Source organism: Delphinus delphis, chromosome 3 (genome assembly GCF_949987515.2).
Source record: "Delphinus delphis chromosome 3, mDelDel1.2, whole genome shotgun sequence".
In the NCBI taxonomy this organism is placed as follows: domain Eukaryota; kingdom Metazoa; phylum Chordata; class Mammalia; order Artiodactyla; family Delphinidae; genus Delphinus; species Delphinus delphis.
This window is the reverse complement of record NC_082685.1, coordinates 14,383,043-14,402,131: the sequence shown is the minus strand read 5'-3', so window position 1 is coordinate 14,402,131 and position 19,089 is coordinate 14,383,043. Positions and strand designations below refer to the sequence as shown.

Below are 19,089 nucleotides of genomic sequence, written 5' to 3'. Positions count from 1 at the left end.
ACATCTTATATAACCAGTGTACATTTGTCAAAACTAGGACAAAGACAACATCTTATATAACCAGTGTACATTTGTCAAAACTAGGACATTAATATTGACAATTACTATCAACTCAGTTCCAGAATTTATTTGGATTTTATCCATTTTTTCATGAATGTCCTTTTGCCATTCCAAGATCCAATCCAGGATCCCTCCCCCTTCCCCACTCCTTTTTTTAAAACTGACAGAGTGTCGACGATAAAATGCATGAACTATAAAAAAAATAGGTCTTAATATAGCCAATATTTTGTAATAACTGTAAATGGAAAGGAACTTTACAAAATTGTACAAAGATTAAAAAAAATTTTAATTGCAATGACAAAAAAAAAAAAAGAAGAGGTCTTGCATTCGACTCTGGAAAACTTGCAGACTAGGTCTCCCTCTGACATGGCTCTTTCTTTTTATCATTCCTTTAGATCAATGCTTGGAATCTGGAAACTGAAGAGCTGATTTTCCATATCCTGGGAGATGCCTCTGACCCCTGGGTGTGCACGGCAGTGCTGGCTTCCAGGGCCACGTTGCTGACGGTGTCGCAGGGTGACGTGGTCAGTCGGTGGAGTTCAGCCACAGGAACACTGCAAAGGAAGCAACATTTGTCCAGCATCAAAGAAGAAACAATAACCTGTGGGGTCTCAGTCCAGAAACAAAGAAAGATGGTGACCGGGTCCAGCAAGGGCTCCATCTCTTTGGTAAGCAACTTGACTGAATAGGATGCCAACATTAATTCAGCTCCAAAATGCTCAGATGGCCTAGAAGTTGCGAGAAACCATCTCACCTTTGATCTTTTAATAAATGACACTGGGCTTCTTCATTCTAGGGATCTGCAATTCAGCGCAGTCCAGGAAACATCTCTTGGTGTCTCCTGGGGGCTGGCCAGTGTGGGCGATTGTTGGTGCTCAATCCTGCTGGGGATGATCTGGGAGGAAGTATAGAATGTGCATCAGAACTGTCCCTGCTGAGGGGTCAGGAGCTGGGGTTCTATCCACCAGCTCCATCAGTGGTTAGGTGAGGGCTGCTCCCAGGAACATTAACACAGAGGCCAAGTGTGTGGAAGGATAGGGTCAGAAAAAACAACCCAGTGCAGAGTTGCAGGTGTGTGGTGAGCAGCCTTCAGGAATAGAGGAGTATGCTGAGGAGATATGGATGGGGCACCAAGAGTGAGTTATATAGAAGTCGTAGGCGGAGGAACAAGGGCAGCTTGCCAGGCATTGGAGGGGCTGTAGAAGTATAAGAGTCCAGCCACATCCTCAAGGAACTCAATCTAGGGAGGGAGCCAGGTTTGCCAATGACTTACAGTGACACAGAGTAACAGGGTCTGTTTTCAGTAGAGGTAGAAATAGTGTGTTCTTGGTTGGGGGAAGGAACAAATACTTCTGAAAGAGGCAGTCTGGGAAGGCTTTCCTCCGGGGGTGGGGGGGAAGTCTCAGAAGAAGAAGGATTTCCAAGATGAATAAGGGAAGACGAGGGGAGTAGGGGATATCATGGTGGGAAAGTAGGAACACGCCTGGTGTTATAGGGAAAGGAGAGGTGGCGTGGAAATGGATCGCAGATGGTCTTGTATGTCCTGTTGAGGAAGCGAGAGTTTGAGGAAGGGAGGAATATGGCCACTAAATAATCATCCCAAAGCCCCACATTTCTGGACCTCATACCTTGTAGCCTCCCTGAGCAATCAAGGCACCAAACACAATCGTGGAGGACATCCCCAGCCCTTTCATCAGGCCTCTCGGTTGCTTCCCTTTACTCCTTCATTCACTGATTGTCCTCAGTAATATCCTTCAGCCTAGCAAGGAACTTGGACTTTAGGGTCAGACACACTTGAGTTTGAAAATCCTAGTCCTGAATGAAAATTGGTGCAGCCACTATGGAAAACAGTATGGAGGTTCCTTAAAAAACTAAAACTAGAGTTGCCATATGATACAGCAATCCCACTCCTGGGCATAAATCCAGAGAAAACTCTAATTCAAAAAAATACATGCACCTCAGTGTTCATTACAGCACTCTTTACAATAGCCAAGACATGGAAGCAACCTAAGTGTCCATCAACAGATGAATGGATAAAGAAGATATGGCACATATATACAATGGAATACTACTCAGCCATAAAAAGAATGAAATAGGGCTTCCCTGGTGGTGCAGCGGTTCAGAGTCCGCCTGCCGATGCAGGGGACACAGGTTCGTGCCCCGGGCCGGGAAGATCCCACATGCCGCGGAGAGGCTGGGCCCGTGAGCCATGGCCGCTGAGCCTGCGCGTCCGGAGCCTGTGCTCCACAACGGGAGAGGCCACAACAGTGAGAGAGACCCGCGTACTGCAAAAAAAAAAAAAAAAGATTGAAATAATGCCATTTACAGCAACATGGATGGACCTAGAGATTATCATACTAAGTGAAGTAAGCCAGAAAGAGAAAGGCAAATACCATATGATAACACTTATATGTGGAATCTAAAATATGATACAAATGAATTATTTACAAAACAGAAACAGACTCTCAGATGTAAAAAACAAACTTATAGTTAGCAAAGGGGAAAGGAGGTGGGGAGAGTGCTAAATTAGGAGTTTGAGATTAGCAGATACAAACTACTACGTATAAAATAGATAAACAACAAGGTCCTACTGTATAGCACAGGGAACTATATTCAATATCCTGTAATAAACCATAATGGAAAAGTATATGAAAAATGGAAAAGAATATATATATATAAAACAGTCACTTTGCTGTATACCAGAAACTAACATAACATTGTAAATCAACTATATTTCAATAAACAAACAAACAAAAACAAAAAAAAAACAGAAAAGAAAATCCCACTCCTGCCTTTACCTAGTTGTATTCTTGGGCTACTCAGCCCTTCTTTGAGCCTCAGTTTCCTCATCTGTAAAATGGGGAGAGGGAACATGGCACCTACATCCAGGACCGCAACAAGAGATGGACAGATGGGCCCTTGTTCAGGCTTCCAACCAGCCAGGGTGGGGTGGGGATGCTAAGATAACACTGGAGTGAATTGGAAACATGGTGCTAGTTAACTCAAATTTCTCCCTATATAACTCACCTTTGGTGCCCCATCCCGATCCCCTCAGTTCTGAAGACTATTCTGTCAGTCCCAAGCCTACTGATGGCAGTGCCCTCAGTTAGGAATGCCTATGGTGCTTGTCTGGGCACACATCACTCATAGGGGGCTCTACACACATTTCTCCCACGGAGCCCCTATTTATGACTGGGCCGGCTCTTGTGGCTCTTCTTATGATCACAGGATGCACTTCAGCAAGAAACCATCAGGGAACTTTGAGGAAGGTGAATAGCACGCCCAAGGGCCACACAGTGAAGTTGAGGGGAGAGAGAGAGTTGAGAGAGGGAGTGAGCAAACATGGACTTGGGGCTCTGCCTTTATTGGGGTCTGAGGGTGGGGTGTCTAGCCTTTTGTGGATTCACTCTTTATTGGTAAATTTAAAACATATGGGGAGGAATTAGGACACAGGAAGGGGAAGGGCGTCACCCAAGTGGTCAGTTATCTAGGTTCTCCAGGGCTTTCTGAAAGAGGAACCTTCATGGGTGGACATCCTGGTTCCTTATCTAGTTGTTTTGCTAGTAGCTGCCAACATGTTTATTCAAGATGGATGTCTTTAGAAATGGCTGCCTCAGCAATTAAAAAGCTTGTTGTCAGGCACCTACATTACAGCTGCACACCTGTGACTCTGCACCTGGTTGAGGTTTTTTTCTATCTCCTCTCCCCCCCACGCCAGCACACTTGGCCTCTGTGTTAATGCTCCTGGGAGCAGTCCTCAGCCAACCTGAAATAGAGGTGGTGCATAGAACCCCACCCAGCTCTTGGCCCCTCAGTGGGGGCATCTCTGATGCATGCTCTACACTCTCTCTCAGAGCATCCCCAGCAGGACTCAGCTATGTTTGCCTGCATTGATCACTGGCTTGATGAGCCACATTTATTGGCTGCTTCCCTTCCCCATCTCAATTCTCCACTCTCTATCAGTCAAAAGAAGGAAAGCCATAATTCAGCAATCATAATCAAACTGCCAAAAACCAAAGATAAAGAGAGAAATATTAAAAGCAGCCAGAGGAAAAAAGACCCATTACAGACCATGGTTGTCCATGCTAAGATCTACAGCTGATTTCTCATTGAAAACAATGGGGACAGAGACAATGGAAGGAATGGCATCTGTAATTTGAAAGAAAAAGCCAAAACCTGTCAACCTAGACTCCTATTTACAGGGAAATTATCCTTCAAAACTGAAAGCAAAATAAAAGACAGTTTTAGGCAAATAAAGGCTGAGAGAACTTGTCTCCACAAATCTGCACTATAAGAAATGCTGGGGGAGAAAAAAAAAGAAATGCTGGAAATAAGTTCTTCAGGCTGTGGGGATATAACACCAGATGAAAGTCCAATGAATAAAGGAAGAGCACCAGAAACAGTAACTAGAGGAGAAAGCTCAGCTCAAAGCTGTCTGTGTCCTAGGAAAATCAGAGCTTGAAAAAGTAGGTACTCAAAGACTCTAGAACTATTTGGTCTTGGGAAAAGCAGTCCTCTTGCACCAAAGTTCCTGTGTGGTACCCAGCCATCACTCCTCATCCAAGCTGGCTCTGAAATGTTGAAGCCCAAGTGGAACTCAAGATGCTAGAGCCTCTAGACCTGCAAGCTATGAAAGAAGATCATGTATATGTCAGCTAAGAGCCTGGGGTTGAAATAACATGAAACCTACAAGGTAAAAATGTAAATAGGGCTTCCCTGGTGGCGCACGGGCTGAGAGTCTGCCTGCCGATGCAGGGGACACAGGTTCATGCCCTGGTCCGGGAAGATCCCACATGCCGCGGAGCGGCTCGGCCCATGAGCCATGGCCGCTGAGCCTGTGCGTCCGGAGCCTGTGCTCCGCAACGGGAGAGGCCACAGCAGTAAGAGGCCCGCGTACTGCAAAAAAAAAAAAAAAAAAAAAAAATGTAAATAGACCCCATCCTGCTCTGAAATAAACACATGCATTTCTTCTGAGCACAACTGTAATGTTGCATGTGCTGCCTGCATAGGGCAATTCCAACCTTGAGACCAGAGAGCCTCCTACCGCCTGCCTTTAGTCATTGCAATTCAGTGAAACTTTGAAACTGACTAATGCATGGAAGGATGATTTTGTCAGGAAGGGAGCTTTATTTTACTATCTAAATGTTAATGTTTTAAAAACACCTCCCCAAATTTATCTGGTTCAGCAAAGTGCATGTAATAGAGCTCTTATTTTGAACATAAAAAGTACGTATTTTTGTGAAAAGGAAATCCATTTCTTGGGCACTTTGCCTTCTTCATGGGGGTATAGATTGGTGAAACCCTTGGGAGAGAAGTCTTGCAGAGTCTAAGATTAAAAAGTCACATCCCCATCTTAAATACTTGCCCATGTGCACACAAATGTAAACAGAGTGTGGCCTCATTTCATGTGAATTTGACTTAGGTAAATACGAAATAATATTATAAAAGTATTCAGTCTCATTTTAGGTGCACATTTAGGAAATATGCACATAAATATGCACATAAATAGGGAAAATGCAAACACATTTAAAATTTATTTAGCATCTTATGATCTTGCAGCGAGGGGTGGGGGTAGGTGAATTGAAGACTGTGTTTACACTAGTGTGAGTGGCAGCAGCACTGTAGCTGGTGGACAGAAACACCTACCATCCTTCATCCATCCAAGGGGAAAATCCCTCTCAAATTTGTCATGTTTTGTATTATCTGAGATCTTCAGATATATACCCCTCACTTAAAATGAGACCAGCCTTGACGATAGTATCCCTCCATGTAATAGCAAAACATTGACATGATCTGAAATGTCCATCTATGGGAAAATAGTTAAGTGAATTAAGGAAATTTTATACCATGGAAGATTACATAACTATAAAAAATTAGATAGCCTTGAGCAGTGGTCAGCTAACTCTGGCCCATTGCCTGTTTTTGTTCAGCCCATGAGCTGAGAATGGTTTTTCTGATTTTAATGGTTGAAAAACGATTTTTAAAAGAAGAATATCTTGTGACATGTGAAAATTCCATAGAATCCGTATTTAATGTCCATAAATGACGTTGTCTTGGCACATAACCACACCGTTTGTCTACATACGGTCTGTGGCTGCATTTGTGCTCTAATGGCAAAGTTGAGACCACATGGCCACAAAGTCTAAAGTGTTTACTATCTGGCCCATTACAGGAAAATTTGCTGACCCCTGGCCTAGAGATACTTTCATGGAAATAATAAACTCTCACATAGCGCTCACTGTGTACTAAGGGCTATTCCAGGGACTTTTATACCTATTATCTCATTTAACCCTCAAAACACAGCTAAGATGTAGCTGCTGCCATTATCTCTATGTTACAGATGCGTTAAACTGAAGCACAGAGAGATGAAGTCATTTGCCTAAGGTCACACAGCTAGGAAGTGTCACAGACAGGATTTGAACTCAAGCAGTCTGGCTCTAGGGTCCATGCTCTTAAGCGCTATGCTACACCTGGGTGCCATTGACAGCTGGGGCCAGGTCCTTCTTTGCCATTGGGGGCCGTCCTATGTGTTGTAGGGTGTTCAGCAGCATCCGTAGCCACTGCCCACTCGATGCAGAGCATCTGCCCTATCTTTACAACCAAAAATGTCTCTAAGACGTTGCCCAGTGTTCTCAGCGGGGAGGGACAAAATCACCCCTTGCTCCAGTTGAGAACCGCTACCCCAGACACATTAAGCGAAAAAAGTAACTTGCAGATCAATATCTACGAGGGATGGTGGAGAAAGGAGGCTTGTGTAAATGTTTACCTACACAAACGGATTCTCAGCAAACATAGACAAAGATGCCTTCCAGGGAGAAAGCAGAACGGCGGGGAAGGTGAAAAGATGCTCGTGGGGAGCTCTGGCTATTTCTTCTTCTTTTTTTTAAATTATACAGTATTACAGTTTAATTTTTTTAAGTTTTAAAAGAATCACGTTTTTGAAAAAATCAGCAATAACACTGTCGACGAAAATTCAATTAACTATCAAGTTAAGAAGAAAAAAGGGGGCTTCCCTGGTGGCGCAGTGGTTGAGACTCCGCCTGCCGATGCAGGGGATGCGGGTTCGTGCCCCGGGCTGGGAGGATCCCACGTGCCGCGGAGCGGCTGGGCCCGTGAGCCATGGCCGCTGAGCCTGCGCATCCGGAGCCTGTGCTCCACAGCGGGAGAGGCCACAACAGTGAGAGGCCCGCGTACCGCAAAAAAAAAAAAAAAAAAAAAAAAAAAAAAAAAAAAAGAAGAAGAAAAAAGGGAATTTTATTTGAGCTAAACTGAGGATTATAACCCGGGAAGCAGATTCTCAGAAAGCTCTGAGAACTGTGCTGCCTGTTGGAAGTCGAAGGCACAGTCATATACATTTTTGAGACAAACGATCATACATCAGAATGACATGCTGGTATTTTACATAAAGTTCACCAAGGATATACAAGCCCGGTAAACAAGTACAAAGCGAGCAGCGAGTCACCACGACCCCCTACAGAGCTGGGAAAGAACACTACTCTTTTTTTTTTTTTTTTAACATCTTTATTGGAGTATAATTCCTTTACAATGGTGTGTTAGTTTCTGCTTTATAACAAAGCGAATCAGTTATACATATACATATGTTCCCATATCTCTTCCCTCTTGCGTCTCCCTCCCTCCCACCCTCCCTATCCCACCCTTCTAGGTGGTCACAAAGCACCAAGCTGACCTCCCTGTGCTATGCAGCTGCTTCCCACTAGCTGTCTATTTTACATTTGGTAGTGTATATATGTCCATGCCACTCTCTCACTTTGTCACAGCTTACCCTTCCCCCTCCCCATATCCTCAAGTCCATTCTCTAGTAGGAGAAGTCCATTCTCTTTATTCCCGTCTTGCCCCAGGTTCTTCATGACCTTATTTTTTTTCCTTAGATTCCATATATATGTGTTAGCATACGGTATTTGTTTTTCTCTTTCTGACATACTTCACTCTGTATGACAGACTCTAGGTCCACCCACCTCACTACCAATAACTCAATTTCGTTTCTTTTTATGGCTGAGTAATATTCCATTGTGTATATGTGCCACATCTTCTTTATCCATTCATCTGTTGATGGACACTTAGGTTGCTTCCATGTCCTGGCTATTGTAAATAGAGCTGCAATGAACATTTTGGTACATGACTCTTTCTGAATTATGGTTTTCTCAGGGTATATGCCCAGTAGTGGGATTGTTGGGTCGTATGGTAGTTCTATTTTTAGTTTTTAAGGAACCTCCGTACGTTCTCCATAGTGGCTGTATCAATTTACATTCCCACCAACAGTGCAAGAGTGTTCCCTTTTCTCCACACTCTCTCCAGCATTTATTGTTTCTAGATTTTTTTTTTTTTTTTGCGGTATGTGGGCCTCTCACTGTTGTGGCCTCTCCCGTTGTGGAGCAGAGGCTCCGGACGCGCAGGCTCAGCGGCCATGGCTCACGGGCCCAGCCACTCCGCGACATGTGGGATCCTCCCAGACCGGGGCACGAACCCGCATCCCCTGCATCATCAGGTGGACTCTCAACTACTGCGCCATCAGGGAAGCCCCTGTTTCTAGATTTTTTTGATGATGGCCATTCTGACTGGTGTGAGGTGATACCTCATTGTAGTTTTGATTTGCATTTCTCTAATGCATTGATTTGCATTTCTCTAATGATTAGTGATGTTGAGCATTCTTTCATGTGTTTGTTGGCCATCTGTATATCTTCTTTGGAGAAATGTCTACATAGGTCTTCTGCCCATTTTTGGATTGGGTTGTTTGTTTTTTTGTTATTGAGCTGCATGAGCTGCTGGTAAATTTTGGAGATTAATCCTTTGTCCGTTGCTTCATTTGCAAATATTTTCTCCCATTCTGAGGCTTGTCTTTTGGTCTTGTTTATGGTTTCCTTTGCTGTGCAAAAGCTTTTAAGTTTCATTAGGTCCTATTTGTTTATTTTTGTTTTTATTTCCATTTCTCTAGGAGGTGGGTCAAAAAGGATCTTGCTGTGATTTATGTCATAGAGGAACACAATTCTTTTAAGAAGTTACATTGCTAGTGTCAGAAGAAAGGGGGAAAAAATTGATGTTTACGGTTGAGCAGGCACTCCCATCTTTGAGGAGCTCTGGTTAACGTGTAATGCAAACCACACCGCACCTTAGGGGAGGAGAATACCCAAACTAACACAGAGAGAGAATTTTATGTTTAATTTTTTCTTGTCCTGCCTTAACATATAAATTAGTTTTGTAAACTATAAATTAAAATATAATTTTTATTTCATCAACAGCCATGTAGAAATTCACTTCCTCCTGCCCTTGCTTAAAACAAAAACAAAAGCAAAAAGAAAGAAAGGAAAAAAAGAAACCCCAAACCTTCCTCTTAGATCTGAACAAAACCAATTCATTTCTGCCACTCGAGAATGGGGAGAATGATGCTGCCCTCCTCCGGCTCCAACCTACCTTTCGACTTTATTTGAGATCTTCAGAGCGCCTCTGGGGGTAGAAAACTAGAGTGCTGGGATGTTCTCTGGGTCCCCGAGTTGGTTATGAAAACAATGTCAACAGTAATAATAATAGCTGCCACTTTGGGAGGACTGATTATGGGCCAGAGGGAACCATCCTATGTACTTCTTAACCACGATAGCCCTGTGAGGCAGTCCTGGTATCATCTCCCATTTAACAGATGAGGTAACTGAGGCAGCCAGGGGCTAAGGAATTTGCTTAGGATCACAGAGCTGGTGAGTGGCAGAGCCCTGCGTCAAATGCAAGCTCTTGACCCTGAACACTTAACCCAGTGGAAATGCTTGATGGACACCCTTGATTCTGCACGGGTTTCCTCCGAAGGAGACAGCCTGCTGGAGAAGCTTCCAGAAGCCGTGGGGTTCCTGGTGGTCTCTGAAGATGAGTCCCTTCTCGCTGCAGGTAGCATTTAGCTCTCATTTGGAGTCATGAGGCGGCAACTCCGGATTTGGTTGGAAGTGGAGAGGGGCTTGGGGGAAGGGGGAAGAGGGTCAGCAAACTTTTTCTGCAAAGAGCCTCATAGTAAATAAACATCATTGCCTGCCTCTGTCACAACTATCCGACCCTGCCCTTGTAATTCGAAAGCCTCCATGGACGATATTTCAAGTGAGTATGGCTATGCGCCAATAAAACTTTCGTGGATGCTGAAATTTGAATTTCATACCATTTTCATGTGTTATGAAATAGTAATCTTATTTTAGTTTTTTCAAGCATGTAAAAAACTTAAAAACTATTAGCTCACATATAAAAATCGGGGACCAGCCAATTTTCACCCACGGGTTGTAGTTTGCCAACACATGTTCTGGATAAATCTCTGAACCTTTCTGGGCTTCTGGTCCATTATCTCGGAAATGGGAGTGGTTATTCCTGCCAGAGAGTCACAGGGATAGAGGGAGGTAGGGTGAGAGGATAGGGTACACTCAGCCCACACTACCCCAGCCACAAGAAAGACTGGTTGGTGCTATGTCAAGATAAGAAACAGGGGCTATAGGAACATGTGACAGGATTCCCTTTCCTTAGTCTGAAGCAATCAGGGAAGGCTACCTGGTAGAGGTGACCAACAGGTGCTCCACATCCCGATTTTTTTTTAAAGAAAAAAATTTTAGAGCAGTCTTAGGTTCACAGCCAAACAGAAGATACGGAGAGTTCCATATACCCGTGTGTGGGGCTGTGCTCCCACTCACACACAGCCTCCCCCATTTTCAATATGGCCCACCAGAGTGATGAATTTGTTACAACTGATGAACCTACACTGACACAGCATCCTCACTCAAACTCCATAGCTAACATTATGGTTCACTCTTAGTGTTGCATATTCTGTGGGTCTGGACAAATGTATAACGATGTATATCCATCGTTATAGTATCATACAGATTACTTTCACTGCCCTTAAATCAGTCTGATTTTTACAAAGCCATTTCCAGGGACCAAAGACACTTTACACCAGCACTGTCCAGTAATGCAGACTACGAATGTGAGCCACATTTATACTGTGAATTTTCTCCTGACCCTCGTTAAAAAGGTAAAAAGAAACAGGTGACATTTGTGTTAATGATATATCTTATTTAATACCATAGACCCCAAAAGCCAACATGAAATCAGTATGATTTTAATGGTATATTTCACATTATTTTTAAAATTCTTGTGTGAAGTTTTTGATCTCTAGCATGTATTTTATACTTATGGCTCATCTCTTGAGACCAGCCTCATTAATAGCCACGTGTGACTTGTGCCAACCGTATTGGAGAGTGCAGGTCCAGTAGATAAATGCTTATCCTCTAAGATTGACTGACGGCAGGTTGAATGATGTATACCCTCCATCTTGTTTCCAAAAGAATTTCAAGTGACTTAAGTGTGTATAAAATAAGCATGGGGAACAGGAACAAAAGACAAAAGAAAATGAGCACAAAATAGAATCAAGACTGAGACCAAAGGCATTGAGGACCTCAGTGACCTAGCAACTTGTTACAGTTGGGTTTCAAGTGTGGCTCTTTCCAGCATCCAGTGAGAAGAAGGAGCCTGAGCAGTTTTTCCATCCACAGTTTTGGGAACCAACCTTTGCTTGCAAGATGTACCTCAATCTTAAGTCAGCTAAGATCAGGCAAGATTTCATTGATAAATAGAATCAGGGGTCCCCAAGATCATCTTCAGGTCTGATGATGTTTTAGGGCTCACAGAACTCAGAAGAGCTGTTACACTCACAGTTACAGTGTATTGCAGCAAAAGGGTACCGATTAAAATCAGCAAAAGGAAGAGGCACACGGGGCAGAGTCCAGGAGAGACCAAGCACGAGCTTGTCCTCCTCCAGTGGAGTCTTGCAAGCAGTGATTACTTACCCAGCAATGATGGATGACAACATCCATGGCGTCCGGCCAACCAGGAAATCTCACCCCAGCCTTGGCGTCCGGGCTTTTCACTGGTAGATGGTCATGTAGACACGGCTGATCCTTGCACAGCTAACTTGAATCACCAGCCCCACCCCTGAGGTCAAGCTGATACGTCCCAAAGCTCCCACCATACGTCACACTCTGAGCATAGACCATGCAGTGTGGCCCAAGGCCTCAGGGTAACAAAGATACTCCTTTTAGGCAGGACATTCCAAGGGCTTAGAGGTCACCTTCCAGGAGCCAGACGAGGACCAAATCTTTCATGTGCAGGGTGTGGATGTCCCAGGCCTGCTGAGCTCATCCTTTACTGCATAAGAGTATAATGCAAATATCCTTGGACAGCAGATATTTTGGTGCATTTCTTCAGTTTCCCACACACATGTTTCATCCATAACATCCTTCCATGTGAGGCTATCATTCAAGCACAGTTCAATAAAAGTAGTTCCACAGGGAGCATGGAGAGACATAAGGCAGACTCAGCCCCCAGCCCTCAGTGACCTGACCTGATCCAGGGATTGTCTTGAGGCGAAACCGAGATGTCACATGTGAGGTGCACAGCAGAGAGCCTCATACCGTAACTCCTCAGTGAGAGAGTTAACCTTGTAATAACAGTAGTTAATACTTGGGTATTTACAGTGTGTTAGAACTCATCCTAAACAGTTAACATGTGTTAATTCCTTTACACCCCAATAGCCCTGGGAGGTAGGCACTTTTATTATTCTCATTTATAGATGAGGAAACTGAGGCACAGAGAAGTTAGGTAACTTGCCTGAGGTCACACAGCTGTAAGTGGAGGGGCTGGGATTTGAATTCATAGTCAGGCTTGACTCTGCAGCCTCAAATAAGATGCTGAATGTTTGTTTATTTACCGACAATGTTTTATTTCTGAACCTCTGGAAGAATTGGCTTGCCTATCTTGTCAGCCATAACTCCTGGGAAAGCACAGGGTATCCACTTGAATGAGGTCATGTTAACCCAGCACCCACACCGAGACCTGAGCTGTCGGTGCCAATGGAAATGCGTGACTTAGCAGGCGATCTGTGGTGTTCCAGGGACAGAGATCTTTTTATAAAGTAAGGGGGCGGCTTCCTTCCCACTCAAAAAAAACAATAAACACACAAACAGCTGAGTTTCTCTGCCAGCTGCTGCAGTGTGTCCCATGGTGCCTTTACTGGCTGAGCAGAAGCAGGGCCTGCACTCTCTCCCGTATGGGGCCTGGAAGGCCATGCATAATCTGGCCTTCACCCACCTCCCTGCGCTGCTAGGGGTCCTCTCAACAAAACGTTCACTCAGACAGTATTTGGAACACAAGAGAACAAGTCCCCTTGGGTAGGGTTGCCAGATAAAATACAGAGCACTCAGTTAAATTTCAGGTAAACAACAAGTTTTTAGTATAAGTATATCCCACATAACATTGTGGGATATACTCATAAAAATTTCACTGTTCCTCTGAAATTCCAATTTAACTGGGTGTCCTGTTGTTGTTGCAGTTGTTGTTTTGCTAAATCTGACACCCCTTCCTCTCACTCACCTCCCCTTCCTTCACTCTGCTCCAGCCGCACTGGCCTCCATGCTGGTCTTCAAACACACCAGGCCTTTCCTACCTCCTGGTTGTCCCATGCTAGTCCCATTATTCCAGTGCCTGCCACTTCCTCATCTCTCTAAAATCAAAACAAATGTCCTGTCACAAATTACTATACAAACCTGGTGGCTTAAAACAACAAGAATTTCTTCACTCACTGTTCTAGGGGCCAGAAGCCCGAAAGCAAGGCATTGGCAGGGCTGGCTCCCCCCAGAGTCTTCAGAGAAGTACTTTTTTTTTTTTTAACGTCTTTATTGCAGTATAATTGCTTTACAATGTTGTGTTAGTTTCTGCTTTATAAAAAAGTGAATCAGGGCTTCCCTGGTGGCGCAGTGGTTGAGAGTCCGCCTGCCGATGCAGGGGACACAGGTTCGTGCCCCGGTCCGAGAGGATCCCACATGCCGCGGAGCGGCTGGGCCCGGGAGCCATGGCCGCTGAGCCTGCACGTCCGGAGCCTGTGCTCCGCAGCGGGAGAGGCCACAACAGTGAGAGGCCCGCGTACCGCAAAAAAAAAAAAAAAAAAAAAAAAAAAAACAAAGCAGCAAATACATGATGGTTGGGGTGCAGCAAGAGTTTTGAAGAAAAATAGGGCAAGATAAAGAGAGGTAGAGATGGGCAAGGGCTGCTATTTAAGCCGCTCAGATAAGTCTTGTGGAACAGCATTCTAGGCAGAAGGAACAGCAACTGTGAAGGCTCTGAAAAGGGAAACTGGTGACTTCTTTTCATACAAAATGTCTAAGACAGTTTGCACTGTCCATCTCGTAAGGAGTTATAATTTTTGTATCAATATGATTAAGAGCTGTATTATATATTTACAAATTCACATTATGCAATTATGCAAAATATACATATTAAAATATCATTCTATAATTTAATCCTCACAACAATCTTGTAAGGTTGTTGCTATTATTCCAGTTTCTCAGATGGAGAACAAAGATTATACCTTAGGTTGCAAGATATAAAAATTGTTAATAAACTAAGGGAGATGATCTTGTAACTAAGAGAACAGAATATGTGTAGTTTTGTCTTAAAAAGCCCTCATCCCACTTGACATTTATTTTTATGAAGCCACTGTAAGGCTCAGATGTAAGTAATCTTTTGCCTCGTTGAGATGGGAAATGTCACCACAGCAGTTAAATACACCTAGCTTTTTGGTTTTTTTTTTAAAAAATAAAACTTAATTTGGAATGATTTTTTTCTGAGATTTTTTTTTTTATGGGGACCATTTTTTAAAGTCTTTATCAAATTTGTTACAACATTGCTTCTGTTACATGTCTTGGTTTCTTGGCTGCAAGGCATGTGGGATCTTAGCTCCCCAAGCAGGGATCGAACCCGCACCCCCCGCATTGGAAGGTGAAATCCCAACCACTGGACCACCAGGAAAGTCCCTGGAATGATTTTAGATTTACAGATTAAGTTGTGAAGATAATGCAAATGTTCCCATTTACCTACCCCTCACCCAGCTTCCCCTGATATTAACATCTTATGCAACTAGAGTACGTTTGTCAAAACTAAGAAAGTAACATGGGAACAATATCATTAGCTATCAACTTTATTGGGATCATATGTTTTTCAGTGAATTCTCTTTTTCTGTTCTAGGATCCTAAATTGCATTTAGCATATAGCTTTTAATTAAATACAATTGGAGCTAATACTTGTATAACCAAGGTCATTTAAGAAATTAAACCCTATAATTCCCATTCTCCAGTGCAAAATGTCACTAATCCTCTCAATCCAATCTCTTTGAAGACGTGTTTTGGTCCTGGGAATATTGATGCTACCCATCTTTCCAGGTTTTAACTTGATCCATCTCTCAAAAGGTGCTTATAAGTCTGGCTTCCCATACGAGTGCCTTGAGGCTGCACTCCTAGGTGTCTTTCAGTCTGAAATCAAGATCACATTACCTTTTTCAGCAGAGTTCTTACTGTAGAGGTGTCCAATGTGCTTGCTTCTCCAAGGATGACAAGTACGTCTACACAGGCTTGAAAGATTGCTCCATAATCGTCTGGAGTGTGCTGGATGGTGAGTCATTTTGCTTTGCAGGTAGGACTGAGCTTAGATCTGGAAATGAAGGACTCTGTTCTGGATCCTGGCCATTAGAGGGCCCCACTCCAGCCTCCCCTAGCTGGGTCCCTCTGCTTAGAGAAGTATCTGCAGGCTCAGGGGACAGACCCAATGGGAGCTTACCTCCTCCTCTAGACCCATGCTCTGCGTACCTAGAACTCCAGAACACACTCCCCACCTGCCCAGGAGCCCTCTTTAGGGCCTGTGCAGGCCTCTTCCCCAGCTCTATCTTTCTGAAAGTGGGCTGTGCCTCTTGTGTATACACCCCCAGACTTGGAGGGTGGTCTTGGAGTAGTGTGCATGGAGTCTGGATGTGTGAGCTACGTTGGGGGGTTCACATGTATGTATCTGAGGCCTCTAGGGATATAAGATGGAGCTGGATGTGGGAAGAGAAGTGGGCAAGCCACAGACAGCTGGGCTGTCCCACACCATTACATTCTGGCATGTAACTGAGGAGCCCAAGAATCCTCAACCCAAACCTGATCTTCCAGGTGGTTCTGAAGGTACATCCATCAGCGTAGAAGGATAGAACATGTTTCATTTAATAGTTTATTAGCTAGATTTTCAATGTTCACATGTTGTATCTCATAGGATGTTGACCTTCATTCATTCTCTTTCCTTAGACCCTGTAAATGTTTGGGGCATCTTAAGAGCAACCACTTTGAAAACCTCACATCTCTCACTCTGTTCAATATTACACTAAGGACATAGTAACAGGAGTTAACATTTCTTGTGTCCTGAGTACTGTCACCACGCCATTTAATTCTCTCAATAGGCATCACCACTTTACAAAATTTGAGGCTCTGAGAGATGGGGTGGGCTGTGGTTTCAAGCTGGTCTGCCTAGTCCCCATGGTCACCTCTGTCACATTCTCCTATAGAGAAAGGAACCCTTAAGACACTGGCAGGGGTTTAGGAGCTATTGCTATCTCCATCTGACAAATGAAGAAGCTGAAGTTCAGAGTGATTAAGGAACTTTCCCAAGGTCACAAAGCAAGTAAGTGGCTGAGTGAATATCAGGTAGAGTTGAATACACTGTAATCGAATACAGTATAACTGAAAACATTGTGATTGCATCATTATAATTGAATACATTATAATCTAATACATTGTAGTCTAATACAGAGTAACAAAGATGCCTGGCCAAAAGATGATGGCTCAGAAGGTGAGGTCTGTGAATCGTGGCCTTAAAAGCCCATCCTGTGCAGGTTCACAACATGTTTTCCCATTCCTCCTCCAATAATAATATTTACTGAATTTGCGCTGGCTGAAACTGATAGTTAGCACCTGACATGCATGACATCTTCAAATCTTCAGAATTCCCCTCAGCAGGTAGGCTCAGTTATTGTTCACATATTGCAGATGAAGCAAGAGGGACTCTGAGAGGCTGGCTTTCATGCCTAAGCTAGTAAGGGGCATAGCAGAGATTTGACCCCATGCAGCCAACTCTCAATGTGTGAGATTGGATCTCTGTGGCCACATTTTTATCAGTTGTACCCTCCCCTCCTCTTCCCCCGACAGGCACACTGCTGGCCATCCAGTTTGTCCATGCCGTGGTGAACAGAATCATCCCAACCTCCAATGGCTTCATTGCCCCCACCACACATGACTATCTCATCTGTGAACGTTTCCAGTGCCCTTCATCAAGAATCTCACAACAGGACTCTCTCAAGAACTTCAAAAAAGCAGTGTAGATGGTCAAATCCAGGCAGAGAGAAGAGCTGATTGCTGCTGCAGGAGCACTCCAGGACTCAAGATCAGGGAGTGCCCAGGGAAACGAATCTAAATCAAACAAATGCTCACAAGTCTGCCTGCTAGTGTAAACCCCCCCGTGTCTCCAGTGAGTTAGCCCCATTCAACCTGAAGCAAAAAGACTGTATGTGTTGATGTATATCTGGACCCAAAGCCTCCGATTATGTGACCCAGACCTTGCTTCCTACCATCTTTCTGTTTTTTTCTCCTCCTTGTCAGCTCCATTTACAGACCCAACACCCCCAAGTTAGCAACATGACAGCAAAGTTCAGTAGAAAAGAGAGTTTCCCTTTTCCAACAGTTGGAACCAAAGTCCTGGTTCTAAGTCTATTAGCCCCAATTAGCTCATACACCCATCCCGGAACACAAAGCTATCTCTGGGAAGAACGCAACACTCTGATTGGTGGGCCTGACCCCATGCCCATCCAGGCTGAGGATGGAGTCAACACCACCTAACCATGTAGACTGAGAAGGGGAGAGGCTACTCCCCAGGGAAACTAGGGTGCTTGTAGCAGGTCAAGGGGGGATGGATGGATGTGAGACCAACTAAAACACAAATGTGGACCACAGAGCTTTATAGATTATAAAACACCAGGTGCTATAGTCTGATCCTTATCACAGCCCATACGTCAGGGAGGGCAGGAGTTTCTGCATGCATTTCAGAGATGAAAAAACAGCCTTGCAGAGGTAACTGTGATTTGCTCAAAATCATGAGCCCGAGGTGCAAGAACTCTGAGAAATGAAAGCCCAGAGCCTTCCTGTCCCAATTATTATTGGGACCACCTCACTTTAATTTTAGACTCAGAAGCACAAACATCAATTCCATGGGTGGCACATTCAAATGCCCACAGGGGCCAACGAGTAATCTAGACAATTGTTGTGCACCTGGGTGACCAGCAGAGAGTGATAGTGACAATGGGAATATGGAGGGCACTGCTGTGTCTTGGGTAGACACAAGTACCTTGACTCTACCCCAGAATCACCATGGGGAAAGCAGCCTACTGGTGCCAGAGCTTCCTGTTGTCATAAGTAAAGCCAGAAATCCAAACTTTTGTGAGAAACGTTCTCGTTTTTTAAAGTTGGCAATTGGCTCAAATTTACACTTATAGGCACATTTGGCCCATGTCTCTAGTTCCTGAGCTGACTCATGACCCAACTTGGCATTAAAACAGTAAACCTGTTATCATTCTTCCATCTCTACTCCCTGGCTCCCGCACTTTAAGAATAATGATACTTTTTATCTTAAAAACTGGAGGCTCTTGGAAGCAGATGGAAAAAGTTACCGACATCTCCCTGCTGTGCTTTTGGACCACTTCTGCCTTGTGCAAGTTCAACAGTCCAACTGTTTGCGCTCCACTTAAATGGCTCTTTCTTCTTTGCCTGCAGCCTTCTAAAAGCCCCACTTGCTTCTGGGTCTTTTGCTATATGGATAGTAGAGTCCAAACCTTCAAGGTGCTATTCCTTCCTTCCCCCCCACCCATTGGATTCCAGACAAGAGTTTCAGAAAAAACCACCTTAGAAACAGAAGCTTTTGAGCTGCATGTGACCTGACTCTCATTCAGTTGTTTCTCAAATGAGTGTTCCAATGAGGGCTTTGACAGTTCTGCGAACGTTACTTAGCATCAAATTCCATTAAAAAATATTTTATAACTGTAATTTTAAAATACATGTTGGGTAGCAGTTTTTTAAGGTGTTGGACATAACTAACGTGGGATTCTCCTGCCATATCCAGTTAACTTAGATTGTGAAAGGAGCC

At 44.0% G+C, this 19,089-nt stretch overlaps 1 protein-coding gene across 1 annotated transcript in view; it reads left to right on the top strand.

Annotated features, from left to right (window-relative positions):
- NWD1 (NACHT and WD repeat domain containing 1) overlaps positions 1-17,404 on the top strand; it is a 65,899-nt gene extending 48,495 nt beyond the window's left edge. The window contains 4 exon segments of the mRNA XM_060006479.1: positions 456-727; positions 9,860-9,947; positions 15,432-15,540; positions 17,103-17,404. Coding sequence (XP_059862462.1) covers positions 456-727; positions 9,860-9,947; positions 15,432-15,540; positions 17,103-17,404 — 771 coding nt within the window.
- The last annotated feature ends 1,685 nt before the right edge of the window (positions 17,405-19,089 follow it).